The sequence below is a fragment of the Perissodus microlepis genome, chromosome 2, assembly GCF_051167445.1.
Source record: "Perissodus microlepis isolate ML-2025 ecotype Zambia chromosome 2, ASM5116744v1, whole genome shotgun sequence".
Lineage (NCBI taxonomy): Eukaryota > Metazoa > Chordata > Actinopteri > Cichliformes > Cichlidae > Perissodus > Perissodus microlepis.
The window spans coordinates 12,990,095-13,009,190 of record NC_140462.1 but is presented as its reverse complement, the minus strand read 5'-3'; the positions used below and the strand labels follow the sequence as shown (position 1 = coordinate 13,009,190).

General features: G+C 40.3%; 1 protein-coding gene across 1 annotated transcript; it reads right to left on the bottom strand.

Annotated features, from left to right (window-relative positions):
- Positions 1-1,797: 1,797 nt before the first annotated feature.
- ssrp1a (structure specific recognition protein 1a) lies at positions 1,798-17,670 on the bottom strand. The gene is made up of 18 exons (XM_084947899.1): positions 17,557-17,670; positions 16,672-16,751; positions 14,656-14,841; positions 10,824-10,929; positions 10,458-10,651; positions 10,253-10,353; positions 9,559-9,688; positions 9,350-9,453; positions 9,028-9,156; positions 8,714-8,935; positions 6,625-6,697; positions 4,150-4,282; positions 4,009-4,054; positions 3,779-3,911; positions 3,499-3,666; positions 3,254-3,348; positions 2,976-3,147; positions 1,798-2,237 (listed from the first exon to the last, which is right to left on the bottom strand). The coding sequence occupies exons 2-18, from the start codon at positions 16,723-16,725 to the stop codon at positions 2,169-2,171; spliced, it is 2,115 nt and encodes a 704-aa protein (XP_084804025.1). The 5' UTR covers positions 16,726-16,751; positions 17,557-17,670; the 3' UTR covers positions 1,798-2,168.
- Positions 17,671-19,096: the final 1,426 nt, after the last annotated feature.

The following is a 19,096-nucleotide window of genomic DNA, read 5'->3' as shown; positions in this document are numbered from 1 at the left end:
GGACCACATGGCTGAGTTTTTCTGGAGCTATTTTCATTTGCAGAGTTAATCACATGTAGCTCAGTTGTCACTAAGATACATGTTTAATTCTACTTTCTGTGAGCCCTGTATAGACTTCTGAGTGATGCTGATTTGCATATAAATTTTTTAGTAACTACACTCTGGAGGGATGTTTTTAAAGTATTTCATAGTTTACATAGAAAAGAATTTCCCCACAAGATCAGACAACAGCCACTAGTACGGGTTGGGCACCCATTTGACTTCAGGTCTGCTTTAATTCTTCGTGGCGTAGATTCAAGAAGACGCTAGAAACATTCTTCAGAGATTTTGGTCCATATTGAAATGACAGCAGTCGCTGTTTGTTGCACTTGTGAATGTCCTGTTACACCAAATCCCAAAAGTGTCCTGGTCACTGTGGAGGTCAATTGAATATGAGTATAGTTTGCTGTGTTGTGCCTTCAGAGGTGCCCTTTTCCATAACTTGGTGGTTGTTTAACATGTGTATTTGCCTTCCTACCAGCTCAAAGCAGTCTGGACATTCTTCTCTGACCTCAACAAAGTATTTTCACTCAGAAATCTACTGCTTACTGGACATTTTCTCTTCTCTGACAAGTCTGTCAACCCCAGAGATGGCTGTGGGGGAAAATCTCAGATCAGCAGTTTCTGAAATACTCAGACGAGCCTGTCTGGCAGTAACAAGCATGCCATGTTCAAAGTCACTTAAAATGACCTTTCTTCCTCATTCTGCTCAGTTTGAACTTCAGCATCCAGTCACAACCATGTCTACGTTTAGAATGTATTGCCAATCATATGATTGAGTGGCTGCCATGTGATTTCTTATATTTCTCCTATACTGGCTTCTCTTTGTTGGCTCCCTGTTAAACCAAATTTAAAGAATCAAATTTAAAATCCTGCTCCTCACATACAAGGTCTTGAATAATCAACCGATCCTATCTTAATGAACTTATAGTACCGCATCACCCCATTAAAGCACTTTGCTCTCAGACTGCTGGTTTACTTGTGGCTCCTACAGTATCTAAAAGCAGAACGCCCCTCGTCTGTCAAACCAGCTTCCAGAGACAGACACTCTCTCTACTTTTAAGATTAGACTTATAACTCAAGCATATAGTTAGGGCTCCTCTCTTAGTTACACTGCAGTAGGTCTAGGCTGCTGGGGGATCCCCATGATGCATTGAGTATTATGTCTTCAGTTACCCTTCTCACTCACATTTTTGGTTTGTTAACATGTGTTAACCTCTCTGCCTTTAATCATTAGTTAATGTTAATCTCTGTCCCCCTTTCCAGAGCATTTCTTTGTCCTGTGTTCCTCCCCTCACCCCCAACTGGTGGTAGCAGATGGGCGCTCCTCCCTCAGCCTGGTTCTGCTGGAGGTTTCTTCCTGTTAAAAGGGAGTTTTTCCTTCCCACTGTCGCCAAAGCACTTGCTCATAGGAGGTTATAAGATTGTTGGGGTTTTCTCTGTTTTCTTTGTATTATTGTAGGGTCTTTACCTTAAAATATAAAGCGCTTTGAGGAAACTGCTGTTGTGATTTAGCGCTAAATAAACAAAACTGAATTTAATTGATTGGCTGAAACGGTGTATGTAAAGAAACTTTTAAACATTCTGAACAATGAATGAATGTTTACATGTTGTAAATAACACTAAATGGACCACATTCATTAAATGTGCTTTACAACCTACTTTACACGCACACGGCAGCAAGCAATCTCTCAAGGTGACCGTTTGACCATCAGTTCAGAATCTTTTTCCATGAGGATCAAAGCACCACCAACTGAGTTTTTATTGAAAATGATTCATTTATTTATTTTGGCCTGAAAACATGACACTGGAAAAGTCAAAGAAATTTCCGTACATAAATTTTGCATCTGCTAACTAACAACCCCTGCAATCATCGTGCTATGTAACTAAAACATATATGCCCACTGGTTTGATGGAAAACCCTTCAGTATTTCATCATCAAACTACTCAAATATCATTACATGGTTGAAGAGTCAGTCACAAAAATGTGTTTGTACTCATAAAACGAACCACGAAGAAGCAAATACAACTCAAGTCTGTTAATTTGTCCGTCAGTGTGGTATCAGCAGAGAGAGTATAAACGCTTGGTCCTTGGTGTGTGTGTATACGAGGTGGAAAAGTGTGTGTCTTCAGTCAGACTCTTCCTCGGAGCTTGCAGGTGTTGACACCGCCTCTTCTTCTTCCTCATCGTCTGATTCCTGTTTAGAAAAAAGGAAGAACTCAGTGTTTACAATCATGTCAGAACATGAAGGAGTGCTTTAGTCTAAATGAAGCAGTTTCACTATGTTTACATCAACAATTTCCATTGATTTAATGCGCAACGCTCAAGTTCTCTGATTGCTCTCTGCATCTGTGTTATCGAGAAGCGAATAAAGCACATTTCTTTACAGTTAACTCAAACTGCAGGCAAAATCTCAACTAAACAGGAAAAAGCGAGTCATCAACCACTTCCTCGTAGCTCTATCGCAAATATATTCTAACAGAAACTGCAAATACACACAGACATGTTCAAGAAAATTCTTATAGTCTCCTCATTACTGTTTTCTTTGCATTTGGTTAAAAATGCAATATAGTGATACACAAGATAACTGGAGCTTTCATTCTCACACTCATTAGCTCTCTATTGCCTTCCCTCTCTCCTACCTGCCATCTCTTTAGTAAGCGGGGTGCTTCAGTTCCAGGTTTTCCCTGATACACTTCATCCCGCAGCTGTCCCTCAATCAACTAACGGGATTTAAAGGTTTCTCCTCCTGAAGAAAATGTCTACTTCTCACTGAGCAGCCATCAGTGTTTTGACTTTTAGCTAGATCAAACATTTCCAGCACATTGTGGTTTCTGATTAGGTAAAAGAAACTAAAAGTCATCCTACATCATTCAATAAGAAAGAGTCTGAGTCTGTTCTGTCTGATGACGGCATTTACAGTCACTGGATTTACCTTCTTCCTCTTGGACTTGCTCTTGTGGTCAGAGTCTGATGAACTCTCCTCGCTGGTCTCGATGAACTCTCGGCTCTTGAAGCTGTCATTTCCTCCCCGCTCCCTGTCCTTGTCTGCTCCGGCAGACTTCCTTTTCTTATCGTCCTTTTTGCCTCCAGACTTTTTACTCTCCCTAATGGGTGAAAAGTGGAAGAAAATATAACAAATTTAGCCATTTTTCTGTATCAAGGCTTCAAAAAACCCCCCAAAGAGTTGACTTATTGTATGGCAGGCCTTACTTCCTGGGGCTGGAAGTTGCTCCTCCGCTCTCTTTGTATTCTTTCTTTGCTTTATCGTACTGTTTTTTCGCCTCGCCTGCCTTTGCTTCCCACTCCTACAGAAAACATTCTTTAGAGGTTTCTCTACACATTTATTCTGGTTAATTAACATACTTAAGTGGACAATAGATGCATTTTATTCATGTGTATTTTTTTTTTTTTTAAGTTAAAAAACCAAAACTAAAGCAATTTCTCTTAACCCTCACCTGCTTCTCATCTTTGCTCAGCTGTCTCCACATCTCTCCCGCCTTCTTAGAGATCTCTGTGATGGAGATGCCGGGGTTGTCCGACTTGATTCGCTCACGGCTGGAGTTGAGCCAAAGCATATACGCACTCATTGGTCTCTTGGGTCCGCCAGCATCCTTCTGCTTCTTCTGCTCACATTGAAGATAAAAAGGAATTGAGTAAAGAAATGATTGAAACTGCACACCTTTATGTACAGTGTCTATTGTGATGTTTGGTGGCTTATTTTAGCCCTTCTCTCGCCTCTTTTCGTGGCTTTCTCTCTTTTTTCTCCTTCACCACTTTGGCTTTTTTAGCCTTTTTCTTCTTTGCACTCTCATCTTCGCTCTCCTCTCCTCCTTCACTGCTGTCGCTTGCTGAGGCATTGCTGTCATACCTGATTGAAGACAAGGAGACGCCAGTAGTGTTAATAAGTGTTAATAGTGTTAATAAGCTATCGTATCATCCAACTATGTTTTAGGAGAGTCACGTACTCTTCTGCAATCTCTTCATCTTCCTCTCCAGGGTTGAAAGACTCATCTGAAGAGAAACAAGAACGAAAAAAAATCACTATCGAACGTTCCCTATCTTCTGAGTATGCTCGCTATCCTGTCATATAGGCAGTCGTTACTCACCACTTTCTCCGTCCGATTCGTCGCTGTCGTTGCCCTCCTCCCTGATCTTGCCCTCAGCCTTCATCCTTTCCAAGTAAGCATCGTGTTGGTCATCATCTGAGTCGCTGTATTCATCAATGTTGCCCTTCATGCCCTGGAAATACACTACAGGGTCAAAAAACAAAAAACATAGTACCCACGAGCCTCTACCTACTCTGAGATAAAGTTAGCCACCTTTTCCTTATTGCTTGATTCATTAGCAAGAAACAGAAAAGAAAGAAACATCCCACTAGGCATTACAGATATTGCAACCGCTGTTTTTTTCAAGCATGTTTAAAACTGCCAAATATTTAATGTACAGTGCTTTTAAATCAGCCCAACACATGACTGCAACTTAACACATCACTTTGGCACTTTTTGCTAAATAAATAACTTAATTATCAGAAGTAATTTTAGCTGATCGCATTTCTGTCACAAAGAGAATATAATGCAGGTTTAAAGGTTTAATCTGAGGGGGCAGCTAGCTTATTAAGAACAGGAAATGGGAAGAAAAACATTTTTCCTACAGAAAATTTTTAGTTTTTATGCCAACTTCTTTTCATTTCCTCTCTAGTTCTGCTGTTTTTACTGTTGTTATTGCACATTTCATGGTTTAAAACATGAATGTAGATTTTGGTTTGGAAAAATGAAGCCGCTGCAGAAGTGCCTAGAAAAACCTGCATTATTTGTGATGGCCACCAGAGGGCGATAGCTGCGGGGGGGGGGGCACACATACAATAAAGATTGCGAAATCAGCTTTTTGACTCAACCTTTGAACACATTTTGCGAAATCTTCACACCGTAGGAAATTGTGTTTAAAAATACCCTTAAATAGAAAAAAAAAAGCAGTGTGTTTTTGAAGGTGTGGCTACCTTGTGACTGGCAGGTCTCTGCTGTACAACAGTCAAATGCCTCTTTTCCACTAGTACCTACTAGGCTGGCTTTTAGAGTTTCCATCAGGTGGTGCACTTGGTACCAGGTACGAAAATGTGACGTCAAAAGACTGCAAGCCCCCGATTGGCCAGTCAATGATGGCATTACTTGATGAGTCATGAAAGTTACTCTTTCAGGAAAGGGAAGAAAAAAAAGAAAAGAAGAAGAACTGCCATTTTTGAAACTCTGCAACGAGGTAAATGGCAGCACAAAAATAAACACCGTGGTCCTCGAGTCTGAAAACCCCCCACAATGGAGCAAAAGGTATACTATCACCCCTAAGTCCTCCATTATTGTGTTGTGTTTGTGTCATATATAAATAGTGTTGCAGAGTTTCGGACGCGTTGCTATAATGACCATCATACTGCGATGGCACTCAACTGTAATGGGAAAAAACCCCACCAAAACAGAGTAGAATGGAGTCAAGTCGGTACTTGTGGAAAAAAGGCACACAGTGTTACAAAGATCCACCACAAAATACCCAGCTTTAAGCTTTAAGATGTGACTTCAGAAAACAATGGGTGATGTCATGGTGGCCATGCTCCTCTTATCTAGAATTTTAGGTGGTTCAGGCCTTTTTTGGTCCATTTCTGAGGTCTTCAAACTGCTGGATGGACAAAAATGTAGTTTGCCAGGACATGGAAAGGGTTAACATGAGCCAAAACCATTGGACACTGTGATTCTAATCAATTAAATGACTCATGTTTGCATATAAAGTGAAGTATAAGACCACACAAAATCTTAGCTTAGCATCTTCTTCTTTAGCTTGAGGCTCGCTATGCTGTAATGCCATCCTGGAAATAAAATTCAAACTATTTTCTTCTTCTCCATCTGCACGCATCCAAGTCCACCAGTCGACGGACAAACAGGGAGGCTGCTACTCGAACACCAACAGGAATTAGAGAGGAGCTCCATTAATTTTCATTGACCTCTGCTGACCCCATCACCACAGAAACAGATGGGATGGCCTTGTTGAAAGGAGCTCGTATATGTCAAAGACCATTGTAGGTAATGCAATCAGCGTCGCCTTTGTAAGGCAGCAGTCTTGATGACAACTGTGTTCAGTGTTAAAGCACACCAAAAGCCCCCAGGCCACACATTAGTCAGCACAATGCAAACACACACACACACACACACAGAACGCGCGCACACACACACCAACCCAAAGAGGTATTGGTCAGCGCTCCCTCACCTCCATGTCCCATGATTAGTCATAAATCACTCAAAATATCTCAGGTTCAACAGCAACCGTATTGGTAATGTCAAACCAAATCAAGATCATTGGACACCATCCTCAGAACACGCACACACACCAGCAGCACGCCATGCAAGCAGGAAATCACTCCAGACCAATAAAATCAAGTGCCTAATCCACACGTGGCACCCATGACCATACCCACCTTCTTCTACAGGTGTACAAGGACAAACACAAAGGAGAAGGGCAACAAGCATCAATATCGGGGATAGAAATATGATCAAACTTAATGTACAAACTGAGAGGTGTTTCAGTGACTTGTGCATTACCTCTTTGAAACCTCTGTTCTTGATGTTGAGCTTCTTAGCATTAACAAAGTCAAAAAGTTTGCCGTACTCCTCTCTAGAAGGGAAAGAGACAAAGTATGAGTTATTTATTTAAAATTAATTAGAACGGCTTAACAATATGATCAAAAACCAAATGTCTCACAAGCCTCAATTCAGCATCTAAAACTGCAGAGCTTCCCCTGCCCTGCAATGGGATGGATCTGAAGCTGAGCGTCCTTAAAATAAAAGAACTCATAATGGACTTCAGGAGGCACAGACAGGTCCACTCCCCTCTGATTATAAATGGAGAACGGGTGGAATTTGTCTCCACCTTTAGGTTTATGGGCACTCACGCCGAACTTATCTGGACCCACAACACAAATGCGGTGGTAAAGAAGGCCCAACAGCGGTCCTGAGGAAGAATAACCTGGACCAGAAGCTGCTGCAAATTTTCTGAATTTCAGACGTCATGTTGTTTAGACCCTGTGGCAAAAGCAGCACCCACTGTGTTGACCTTTCCAATCTGCTCCCATATGAGAAATGCATTATCACCAATTTAAATGTGAAAACGGTTCCTTCTCTGAAATTCGATTCTCATTTGAATATACTACTGTCAAAATCAAGCCTCAGCTGTCCAAATGCAATCTTGAAACATTAACACATACTTTTACAACATATTGTCTCGTTTTGATTACGGCAATGCAATGCACATGTCTCCATTTCTCGACTACAGCTGGAGTAAAATGCTACCGCTTGATTTTTTAAATCAGGTTAAAGCAAGTAAGAGCACATAAGCCCAATTTCAGGCCATTTACAAATCGATTTTAAAACCCTTTCATTTGTTTTTAAGAATCTTAATGGTGGTGCCCCATTGTTTCTTTTTCTGATCCAGCCAAATGTCACACTGGTTCTCTCAGGTCAGTAGACCAGCAAACTTGTGGTTTGCCATTGCACATCAAGCAGGCTCCTTTTCTTGTTGTTTTTAAATCCCTTAAAAGCACACTTTTACTCCCTGGCTTTGAACCCAGTGTGAGATGTTGACTGTGATTTTAAGTTACATTTTATGTACTCCTTTATTGTTTCACTTCTACAGCTATTTTGTGTTTGGTATCTGTGCTTTATTTCCTTTATTTATGGTTTTATTTTTCAGCACAATGGTCACCTCTGTTGTTGTTTATAAAAGTGACATTATAAATATGTAGTATGGCAAGTTGTGCTGATGGACAACAATGTCGATGATGGCTCACCTGTCTCCATTGGTCAATTATGATATAGGTTCAGATGCCAAAATATGGAGACTCTTGTCCACCATTAATGCATTCCATTAAGATATTTCTTACTATGATATTCATAATAACATGAATCTGTCTCAATCCATCTCAATATTGCTTCATATTTCATCTCCACATATACTCATTTGTAAGACATTTCACTGGCGATCCCACATGGGGACAATCAGACCATGGCAATCACCCAACCCTAGAGTCATCCATAGGAAATGCTCATCCTCCTCCATATTTTGGCACATGAACCTATATCATAACTGAGCTCCTGTCTGAGCAGTACAGTGCTGGCAAAAGCTATAAACAAAATAAAAACATGGTATTAGCAAGATCTAAATTTATGAACAACATCCTTGCTTCAGAATCTGACATTACCTACTGTCCTTCTTTTGATGGGAATATAACCCTCCATGTAGGCACTTAACTTAGGTTCCTGCAGCTTCATGTTAAGCTTGAGTTTTGTAGTATATGGCACAAAATGAAATGAAAGTCTGACAACTCTAATGCAGATGATGACTTTTAGTGCTTGGAAGGATCATGTTACATTAGTGGCGATAAGATGGAGATGCTGAATCAGCAGAGTGGTCAATGCAAACAGCCAGAAACCAAAATGGATTTACTCTCATCCTCTAAAGTGAGTTATTAGAAGAAGAAAAAAACCCACACAATGTGAACGAGTGTGCCAGAGTGAAAATCATGCCCAGACTTGTATATGAATGAATATTCCCCCAGCATGAAACACATAACCAGGATACCTTTGTGTTTTTATGATAGGTCTGCTCCTGTTAACAAAACCTCTCAATGCTCACCTCTCAATGCTGCTAAAAGTGTACTGGTTCCCTTGCTTGGTCTCAATCTCAAAGTCAAAAGAACGTGTTGTGGTGGTGCCTCTGGCAAAGTTGACACAAGAGATCTCTTCAAAGCGCAAGTGAACAGGGGGCTTGTGGACGTAGATGAAACCCCTTTCCAAAGGATAGAGGAGGCCTGAGGATGCCTTGTAAGAGCAGGTGATGCACTGGGCTCCTGAGTGTCTGAGGAGGAAGAGTGACACAGTTATACTTAATTTTGCAAAAGAAAAAAAAAAAAAGTGTTTTTGAAAAACAGAAGTATATGAGATGCCTACCCTTGGAAGTTTCCAGGTACTGTGATTTTACGGTTGACCAAGGCCTTCATCACCCTGCTCACCATCTCATAAAGAGATCCTGACATGAACTTACTGAGTTTACCCTCAAAACGACGCTCCACATCTTCTCTGTTACACACATGGGAAAGAACAAAGTTTAAAACCTTAAAATTAAGTTTTGAGAGTTTCTAAATGATGCAAAGAACTGTTTTTACTGACACTACTGACTCAGACCCTTGGTTCCCCCTAGTGGACACACGCTTTACAACATTATTCTTCAGTCAAAATTAGCTGAAGCCAATCTAGGTCTAGATGCACTCACTCGCTCATGTTGAGAGTTAGGCTAATATCTTCTTCCTTGGAGAAGAGCAGAATGAGAAAGTGATAACGTGTCTGACCCTGCTTGATAGGAGGATCCAGACTGATCTATAAAGAAAACAAAAACACCACAAAGAGAAAGGAGGTCAGAAAATGGGAGCATTAAATGCTAACACTGTCAACAATAAAAGTCACACAGAAAAGTTCACATACCACAAAGAACATCTGCCTCTGATCCTTGTGTGGCAGCAGGAAAAGACGGAGGACGGTGGTGTAGGGAATCTTGTAGTCGAACGTTTTACCGTGCAGGTGAAGAAATGTCGGGTAGATACGGATGTCATATCTGAAGAAAGAAAAATTAACTGGTTAACTCCTAATGTGAATAACTAACTAATGTGAATCATATAGTGAGTTCATAAGTGTGACTTCATGAAAGTGCAAGGTTTATGCACGCTTTATCCAAATATACAAAGGCCATTTTATTATTAGGTATATCAGCCTAACTGCTTGTTAACTCGAATATCTGAACAGCCAATCACCTGGCAGCAACTCAATGTACTTCTGCATGTAGACAATGTCAAGATGACCCGCTGAAGGTCAAAGGTAAAAAAAAAAAAAAAAAATTCCCTGGTGTGGTTGGTCTCAATTTCTGCTGCGACATTTGGGCAGTATGGTCAAAATTTGGTGTAAACAACCTTTAAGAATGGATCCAGTCTGCCAAGTTCAGGCTGGTGGTAGTGTAACAGCATGGGAATATTTTCTTTGTACAATTTGGCTCCCTTAGTATCAAGTATAGTGATAAACTGGCCTGTGAGCGACCTACTCACTGATTCAATTTTTTGGTTTAAAATCAAATCAGAAAATCGGTAGGTGACTGGATTTGGGTGCTCAAATGTCAATCTTTTACCTTCCTCTGGGTGTAAGACACTGCAGCTCTTTGAAGATACACACAGCGTCTCCTGTAGCCTGGATCACATCAGCCTTAGATAACACATTCTGGGAAAATGCCTGAATGAAAACACACAGTTTTAGAACTACTGTAAACAAAAACAAAGAAAAGCATAAAAAAAACAAACAAACAAAAAAAGCAGAAGTAAAGCATCCTTTGTCACCTCCACGGGGTCTTGCCGTTCATCAGACTGACTGGGTGGGACGTAGAATCGGACCTCCATAAGGGAGACTTCTGTGTCGTCATTCTGGTGAAACTCCAGAGTGACTTCGTTCTTCCCCGTGGCACACTGGGAAACGTTGGACAGTGGGATCTCAAACGCTGTGTTGTCATTGACTTCGAAGGATAACAGTGGCCCTGTGAAAGGAAGAAACAAGACAGTTAGGAGAGAAACAACTGACCTTGTCTTCAGAGCTCTCTGAGTTGATGTTAAACAGCAAACTAATCTTAAATTGACTGCTGATTTTCACCTCACTTATCATCATCAATATTTCAGACATTATTAGTGCAGTGATTCTGAAAAATTTACCTGAAAACTTGGCTGTTCCCCAGTTCCAGCCCTTCACACACATGTCCTTCTCTGTCAGCTCCACCTTGTAGTTGGCCTTGAAAAACTCTGAAATCTTCTCAAAGTCCTGGTGGGGTGAGCAGAAAGAATAACAGTGGGGAAAAAAGGTTGACAGAAGAGAAAGAGGTGAAAACAAAAGGAAGAAAAAGCCTCAAAGTTAGCAATGCAGTCAAAGCACTGGCTCCACATGGGTCAAAGCTTATAAAAACACCACCTAAGAAGAAGGAGGAATGGGATAATTAATCACAACGCAATTGTAACTATGTCCGCCGTTTGGGCCTCTTGGGAACACAGGAGGTGAATGTAATCCATCCACCCTCTCTGTCTTCTTTCCCTCTACACCACCACTGACAATCAGCCTGTTTATTTATCCTGCAGGACCCCTTACAACTGGAAAGAAATCACACAGAGCGACAAACACATGGTCAATCACACTCTCTCTCTCCCTCTCTCTCTCTCACACACACACACACGGAGTCCCAGTAGTGCAAACACATGTGGAAGTGATTGTGGTGTGTGAGTGTGTGTAAGGTAGAATGAGACTCTGTGGGAAACCGAATTTATGCACCTGGATATCTGCCTGTCCATGAGGTTATTACAGCCAATTAGAGCCCAGAGATTCAGAAGTGTGTGTTCGTGTGTGTGCGTTGAAGTTCATCAGCATGTTTGTTGACCAGCATTAAGGCATTTTTTAGATAGGAGAGCAGGCGCAAGCAGATGTGCAAATTCATAAAAATCAGAGTTTGTGCAAGTTCTCATCTCCTCGATGAAGCTTTGGCAGATTTGTTACTGCCCAGCTCATGAAGTTATAATAAACACAGACCACCAAAAGACACACACACACACACACACACACACTTACCCAACATGACCACCCTGTCTGCCTTTTATTAGTACATTTTAAATCCCTGCTTTTCCAAAAGCCTTCATCCACTTTGTTAAAAGATCACTTTCATTATGTCAGTTGGATATTTGCTTTATACAGTTTATTAAGACTAGGCTTAAAAAATAAGTACAGGAAAAAATTAGAGTTAACTGAAACTATTTCAAACAATGTATAACAGAACTAAGTAAAATAAAAAATAAAAAATGGAGAGCTAAATCTCTTTAATTTCACTCTGTCATTGTGGTCAAATCTTTCATCATGGCCAGTCTGATGAGGCGGTTTGGTGGTTATGTTTATTGAGACTGGGATGTCTACATGACTGTGAGTCAAGTGTTTGTATTGTAACTCCTGTTCTCAACTTCTCCCTGGGAAAAAATGGAAGAAAAAAAGTAAAAACACACCCATAGTAGTAGTAGTAGTAACAATAATAATAATAATAATAATAATAATAATAATAATAATAATAATAATAATAATAATAATTATTATTATTATTATTATTATTATTATAATTTTTTAAAAAATTGATATCTTTAGTGTAAAATCTAAACAAGCAAACTCTGGAAACAAAGACTAAATTGAGTAAAAAGTGAAAATTACAACTATTATATAAGAATCCCCCCTTGCCATTTTCTTCATTTAAGATCTTTTCATAAGGAGCTCTTGTACAGCTGTCAAGCAGCTGTATAAAGTACTGTCAACATCTGGACTGAAACCTCAAATACTTGAAACAACCACTCAAAAAAGATTATTTTAAACGGAAAAGAAAAAGTGAGCTTTCAATTAGGACCGAACCTAACAATTATTTTATCATTGATTCCTGGAACAATAAGGATTAGGGCCGCCCTCCAAAAACATTGTACCAACTAATCAGTTGATGACAAGAGTCTTGTTTTTGTTTGGTTGTGCACAGTCAAGTCCACCACAGGAAGTGGCTACAGAAAGACATCAACCGTTCATCGATGCAGTTACAGGCGGGATGTCGAGACTTCTTTTGAGGAGGTAAAAGACACTCAAGAATGTCCAAACTCTGCAGGCATCATTTGTCAACATTAAACACGGTTTATCTAACATTACACAGTCAGCATCTTGCTTCTCTAACATCAGACAAGTTTCCTCATGAAGCACAGAGCGAGCGCTCTGTTTCTTTAAAGGCTTGCTACTATGTTACTTTTATGTGCTATGCAATGTTGCCCTGCATTAACAATGCTACTTAAAAGATTTTCAGCCCTGAAACGATTTTGACATAATCTAAAACAACATAGATTGAAACAAATAAATTAATGTCAAACTGCAAGACTTTTACTACATATAGTCTGTTTAAAAAAAAAAATAAAAAATTAAGGTTTAAACTTAAAACATTTGTGTTTGATTTAACACAGACTTTGCCAAAATCAACTAGCTTTGCGATCCCCCTACAATTGGTTTTAAATGCATTTATAAATACATGTTTTTAAGCACGTGTGGCTCAATCATGTTTATATGTAGGCACCATCAAAGGCCAATTTTAAGCCAGGAAAAATCCTGTAGAGGTACAAAGACTAAGCAACTCATTATCTGAACTAACAGCTGGCAGAAAAACTTTTGGGCAGGGCTAGTTTACGCTATAAAATCTCAAAAAGCTGCAAAACAACAACATAAATACTGAGGTGTTGTCTTGCTCTATCCTACCACACAAACAAGCTGCGTTAAAACAATACTGAGCTGTGATTTAAACGATTAACTACCTATGAATTGTTTCTGTTACCTGTCAAACTATTTCAACTTTACATGCAGGGTGGAAGCCTTTAGTACCTGACAGTTTGACGCATGAGGCCAAAACACTTTTGAACCCCAATAGTAAAATACATCCACAGTGGGCTGCTGCATACATTCAACACCACACTCGCAATGTCAGCAACAGCGTTATGGGCCAGCTGCACTCTAAACATGTGAGTGACATGAACATAAGTGAAATCCATGCTTTTCTACACCTTCTGCTCCTCCACATGACAGTTACAGGTCAGCTATATAACAGACTATCTGGCAGAGATTCATCATCTTGCTCAAGAACGCTTCACAGGGACAAATGAATCAAAGAGTCTGCTCCGCACGCCAGCAGCTAAACCTCCAGCCAATTCTCGATTACCGACACTAACCGTGGGATAATAAACAATGACATCACGGCCTGCGCTCCAGGTTGAGAGGATCCATCTTGAAAAAAAATACGCTGATTAACCCCAGGAGACAGCTGCAGACTCCAGGTTAATACCCGCTCCTCCATCTCCGAGTTGTACTTGTGTGTTGACATTCCCCACACACTCAGAGCAGCAGGGAAAAGGCAGAGCAGGGGAAAAAAAATGGAGTGATAAAAAACAAACACAACCACAATTTTTTCTTGTCTGTTTTCTGAGCCAAATTGTTTCAGTGGATTGATATAAACACTGGCTCACATGAGCCGATGATTACACTGTTTATGGAACACACATGCTCGTGCTCGTTTCCCTCATTAATCCCATTAGGAGCTACGGGGAGAAGAGCAGATTCATTCGCGTACTTCTGACACACACGCACCCATACGCACCCTCAAGTGGTGGCATTTTCGCAAGATGGTAGTGTTTTTCCTGAGGAAATGTCAGACAGGGAATGGAAGTTGTTTATCAGAGGTCCCCTTGCTTGGGTTACATCCCTGGCTATAAACAGCGCTGAATAAACCAGCAGTGTGTGTCACTCTGAAATATTCCACTGCTGCCTTGTTCTCCTCCAAGTAAGGTAACAATTATTTCCCAGAAATGGAGAGAAAAGATTTAGATCCCAGGGGAAAAAAAAAGAGAAACTTCAGAGACTCGTCAGAGATATGAACCACACACACACTTACCCAAATCTACAAAACAGCCTGCAGGCATGCAATGTGCATCCAGAACTCACCGTGTCCCTGAAGCCATCATATTTGTAGACGTGTCCCGTGCTGGTGCCAAGTTTGATGCCATGGCCTAAGCACACCCGCCTCCACTGGGCCAAATTGAGCTCGCTGGCAGGGATGCTATCCACCTTCCCCGTCTTGCTGCTCTTATAAACCACATTCTGCTTGCTGAAACGCAGCCGTCCGTCATTCTGCAGCGAGATATTGAAAAATTAAAAACTCAACTATTTTATACATAAACTAAAAAACACTGGTTACAACTTTCCAAATGGGAGTTTGCTCACATCATAACATTTATTTTTTAAGTTTGATGATTAGTTTAGATTTAGATTAATTTACAAAACAAAAATCCAGATCTTCTTATTGTTTCCGTACTCGTGGGCATGGATACCCTCTTTACAATAGTGATTTTACAAGAAAAAAAAAGAGTAAATGTTTTTTCAGCAAAACAAAAATTCTGCAGCTGAGCCGATGACAGTTTCATTTTTTTCACACTCATGGCTAAGAGTCAATGCTAACAGCATTTAAAGGCATCTTATTTTTACTAGGTTGTGTAATAATACAATAATACAGTGCCATAGAAAAGAATTTTTCCTGTTCCTGACTTCTTAGTATTTTGTCACATGTTTCAGATCACCAAATTGTAACATAAGATAAAAAAAATAACCCAAGGAATACAAAATGCAATTTTTAAAACGATGATTTTAATTATTAAGAAAAACAAACAAACAAAAAACTAAAATATCCAAACATATCTGGCACATCTTAAATCATGAATTAACTGCAATTAACCACATTTTCTTGAGAGCTGAGTTCAATGCCACAGCAAGGCCTGATTACTGCCAGACCTGTTTACTTAAGAAATCACTTAAATAAAACCTGTCTGACAAATCGTAGTTGGCTAAAAGATCCAAAAAGCAACACATCATGCTACAGTGAACAGATGAGAAACGAAGTAACTGACATCTATAAGTCTGAAAAGGCTTATGAAGTCATTTTAAGGCTTTGGGACTCCAGTGAATTACAGTGAGAGCCATTATCTACAAATGGAGAAAATCTGGAACAGTGTTAAACCTTCCCAGGTGTGGTTGGACTATAAAAATTACTCCAAAAGTGCATCAATGACCCATCTAGTAGGTCACAAAAGAACACCCAGAGCATCATCTAAAGAACTGCAGGCCTCACTTGGCTCAGTTACGGTCAGAATTCATGACTGAACAATAAAAAAAAGAGAGACAAAAAAAAAAAGAGGCAAAAATGGCATCCTTGGGAGCGTTACAGGGTGAAAACCACTGCTGACCAAAAAGAAAACGAAAGCTCGTCTCACGTTCGCCAAAAACATCTTGACGATACCCCAAGACTTTTAGGAAAATATTCGGTGGATTGACCACACAAAAGCTACCCTTTTTCACTCTTTACCAGAGACTCCTTAAGGAGAATGCCCATGCAGCAGTTGGTGCCCTTCAGCTCAGGCAATGTGATTAGAAAGAGACAAGCAAATCTACCTTGAAATGATCAAAGGCTTAATCAAATCCGGACTTACATCCAACTGAGATTGCCAATTGCTTTGGCATGACCTAAAACAGCACATTTGTGACTGAAAACCTTCCAGTGTGGCAGATAAAACAATACGGCACAATTATTGCTCCCAAGCGTGGCACAACCAGTTATTAGGTTTAGGAGGTAATTGAACCAGGGCCAGGCGGGTTTGGGTGGCTTTGTTTCCCTTAATAAATGAAATCCTCATTTTAAAAACTGCATTTTTAAAAAAAAATTACTCAGGTTATCTTTCTCTAATATTGACATCTGTTTGAAGATTTGAAAAATCTGAGTGACACAAATAGGCAAAAAAACAAACAAAAAAAAGAAATCAGAACTGCAAATAATTTTGCTCTGACCCATCAGCTTATCTGCAAATAAGAGCACAGGAGCTGATGTTTGTCTGCCATGCCACTTCAAAAAAGACTGCAATGAAGCCCTGAAAGAATTTGAGAGCAGAGCTGGTGGGTGAAGATACTTACCCAGGAGCCTTTAACCTCCTGGTAGATCTCGTTGAACTCCAGTGTGTCTCCCATTTTGGCTACAGGCGATGACTGATGCTCTACAGACAGACAGAAACGGAGGAAACGGCACTAAATACAACCAAACATCTACAACGAGGCTTATGTCACGCCTGGTTTTAAAACCATTCCCAGATTGTGGCATGCTGGGGTCTGCATTTTGTTGTTGCTCCTCACGGTGGGAAAGTAGTGTGGTGTTGATGAAAACATGAGCAAGCACGCAGCGACTGAGCCAAAACACCCGAGAGGCAGAATGCAGCCATCCTGTGAGTGTGCAAACTGTAAAAGCAGCTTCGTGTTGAATTTGGGTCTTTTCGTGTTATTCAATATTTCCGTTTATTAGTGTTTAAAGAACTGAGTGAAGTTCTGAGCCAGCTAACAGCTAACTATGAACAATTAAAAGAAAGCTCTGCCCGGCGAAAGTTTACGAATATCGTTATCTTATGGCGTGAATGTGTCAGCGACAGTTGGGTCTTTGTGTTTCTCGAAGCAACCCTTAACTATCATCCATGCTGCGCCACTAACAATAGCTAGGCTAACTTCAACTGCACAGGGTACGCTTCTTTTATACAACGATGTGGGACAGTTTCCAACTGAATCCTCAAATTGAATACGGCACGCGCTAGAACGCCGCCCGCTCGGGCTGGTCCTAAGTTAAAATCCAGCGCCCCATCAGCACTAGGCCGGTAAAAAGAAATCATGTAAATATTTGGGGTTATTGTAACAAACGACGTCGCTCAAAGTAATTAATTGTGCGCCACGCACTCCCTCGTTGCTTATACATATCAAAAAATTAATTTCTAAAGAAACGAGAATGCAGAGTTTAAAAAAAACTTCAGGTCTTACTGTGACAGTGCTCAGCAGCTTCGCCTGTTTTCCCGCGTGTAGCATCGGGAGCTAGTCACAGGAAACACTCAAAGGGTGGCTCGTATTTGCTTCCGGTTTTGAGACGTTACCCCCTCTTCCTTTGAATTACTGAGGTGTTTGGTGGGTAGTAAATTACAAGGATTTGAAGTGGTTTGAAAGCTGAGGTCTGTGTGAAACTTGGACAAAAAAACAAAAAAAACAAAAACATTTTGTCACGGAGTCTGCGCAGGACAGAATGCGTTGCAGTAACCGCTCATCACCACTGGGTGGCACAGAGCACAGCTAATGAAGCTAGTATGGCAGCCTTTACTTAGTGCCAAAAAGTTTAATAACATAGTATTAAACACAAACTATAACAATACTGATGGGTTTATTTTTTAATAAATTACAAAAAGAGTCAAATAGGAATATTGCATCATTCTAAATAGTTATTTAGACTCTTATAATACGACATATGGACAGAGGTAGGAAGGCCCCGGATCAAATAGGCTAGTACGCATGGTCCAACAAACCTTATTGAAAACCTTACGGCAAAATGCACAGTTTGGCCTTTATTTCGTTTTAAATCAATTTAAGAAAATGCAACATAAGGCAACCAAACAGAAATCGGCCAAATAAATGAACCCCCTTCCCCTTCAAAACAGGGCCTCAGCAGGCCTGAATTAAATCGGGGCGAATTTAAGGCCCTTATCGTTTGAGGTGAGTTTAAAAGTGCTTCACATTCTCACACACACATACACACACTCTCCCTACATCAGCACACGAGGCTGAAACAAACCGACGAAGCTTTTGGCAAAGTCCTTGAGGACCCCCTCCTCCGTCTCCTCCACCTTAATCCAGCTTTGAGGATACATTGTCAGTCCGTATAACTAGACTACTTTATTCAACCACATGAACCGGTGGGTCTGACGGATTTTGGAATATCTCAGCGATTACGAAAGAATTTTACTTGGATCCGGGACAAATAAGAGTATCAGCAGCGGTGCTTCAGGGCGCGATACGGCGCTGCATGCCACGGGCTGATGTTCTGGCTGGCACGCTGAGTGACAGCTGGAGGTGAGAGAAGAAGACCCAGAATAATCTCACTGTCAATAAAAAACTAAGAGCTGAGGAATGGAGGGAGAAGAAAAGAAGCGCGGGACAAGCAAGCAAACACTTGCCTTCATTCTCCCGCAAAGAAACAGAAGGGGAAAAAAAAAAACAAAACAGATGTAATATTTTTAGACGCAAATTATTTCCTTTATTATTTGCGCCCCAGTTTAATTAAAATACAGCCTTGATTTTTTTTGTTATGTTATTTCACTTTATTTGAGATTTCTGTGCAATATTATTAGGCCTACTTTAAACGAATAGATTTAATGTACATTTTTAAACTAATTTGGTCTCTGCGTAAAGAGGACAAATGAGAAAAAAAACATTTCGACTGTTTGGTAATTTAATTTTTACTCCAAGTGGAAGCGTAAATGCTTAGTTAAATGAATAATGATAATTATTATTGTAATAAAAGGGAAAAAGAGAG

What these genes read in the sequence shown, in the direction of transcription:
- ssrp1a (XM_084947899.1), bottom strand. Translation starts at nt 16,725, where the DNA reads ATGGGAGACACACTGGAGTTCAACGAGATCTACCAGGAGGTTAAAGGC. An exon ending in AGGAGGTTAAAGGCTCCTGG is followed by an intron (nt 14,842 to 16,671) that starts GTAAGTATCTTC and finishes ATCTCGCTGCAG; the next exon opens with AATGACGGACGGCTGCGTTT. An exon ending in TGTCTTACACCCAGAGGAAG is followed by an intron (nt 9,689 to 10,252) that starts GTAAAAGATTGA and finishes TTCTTTCTTCAG; the next exon opens with ATATGACATCCGTATCTACC.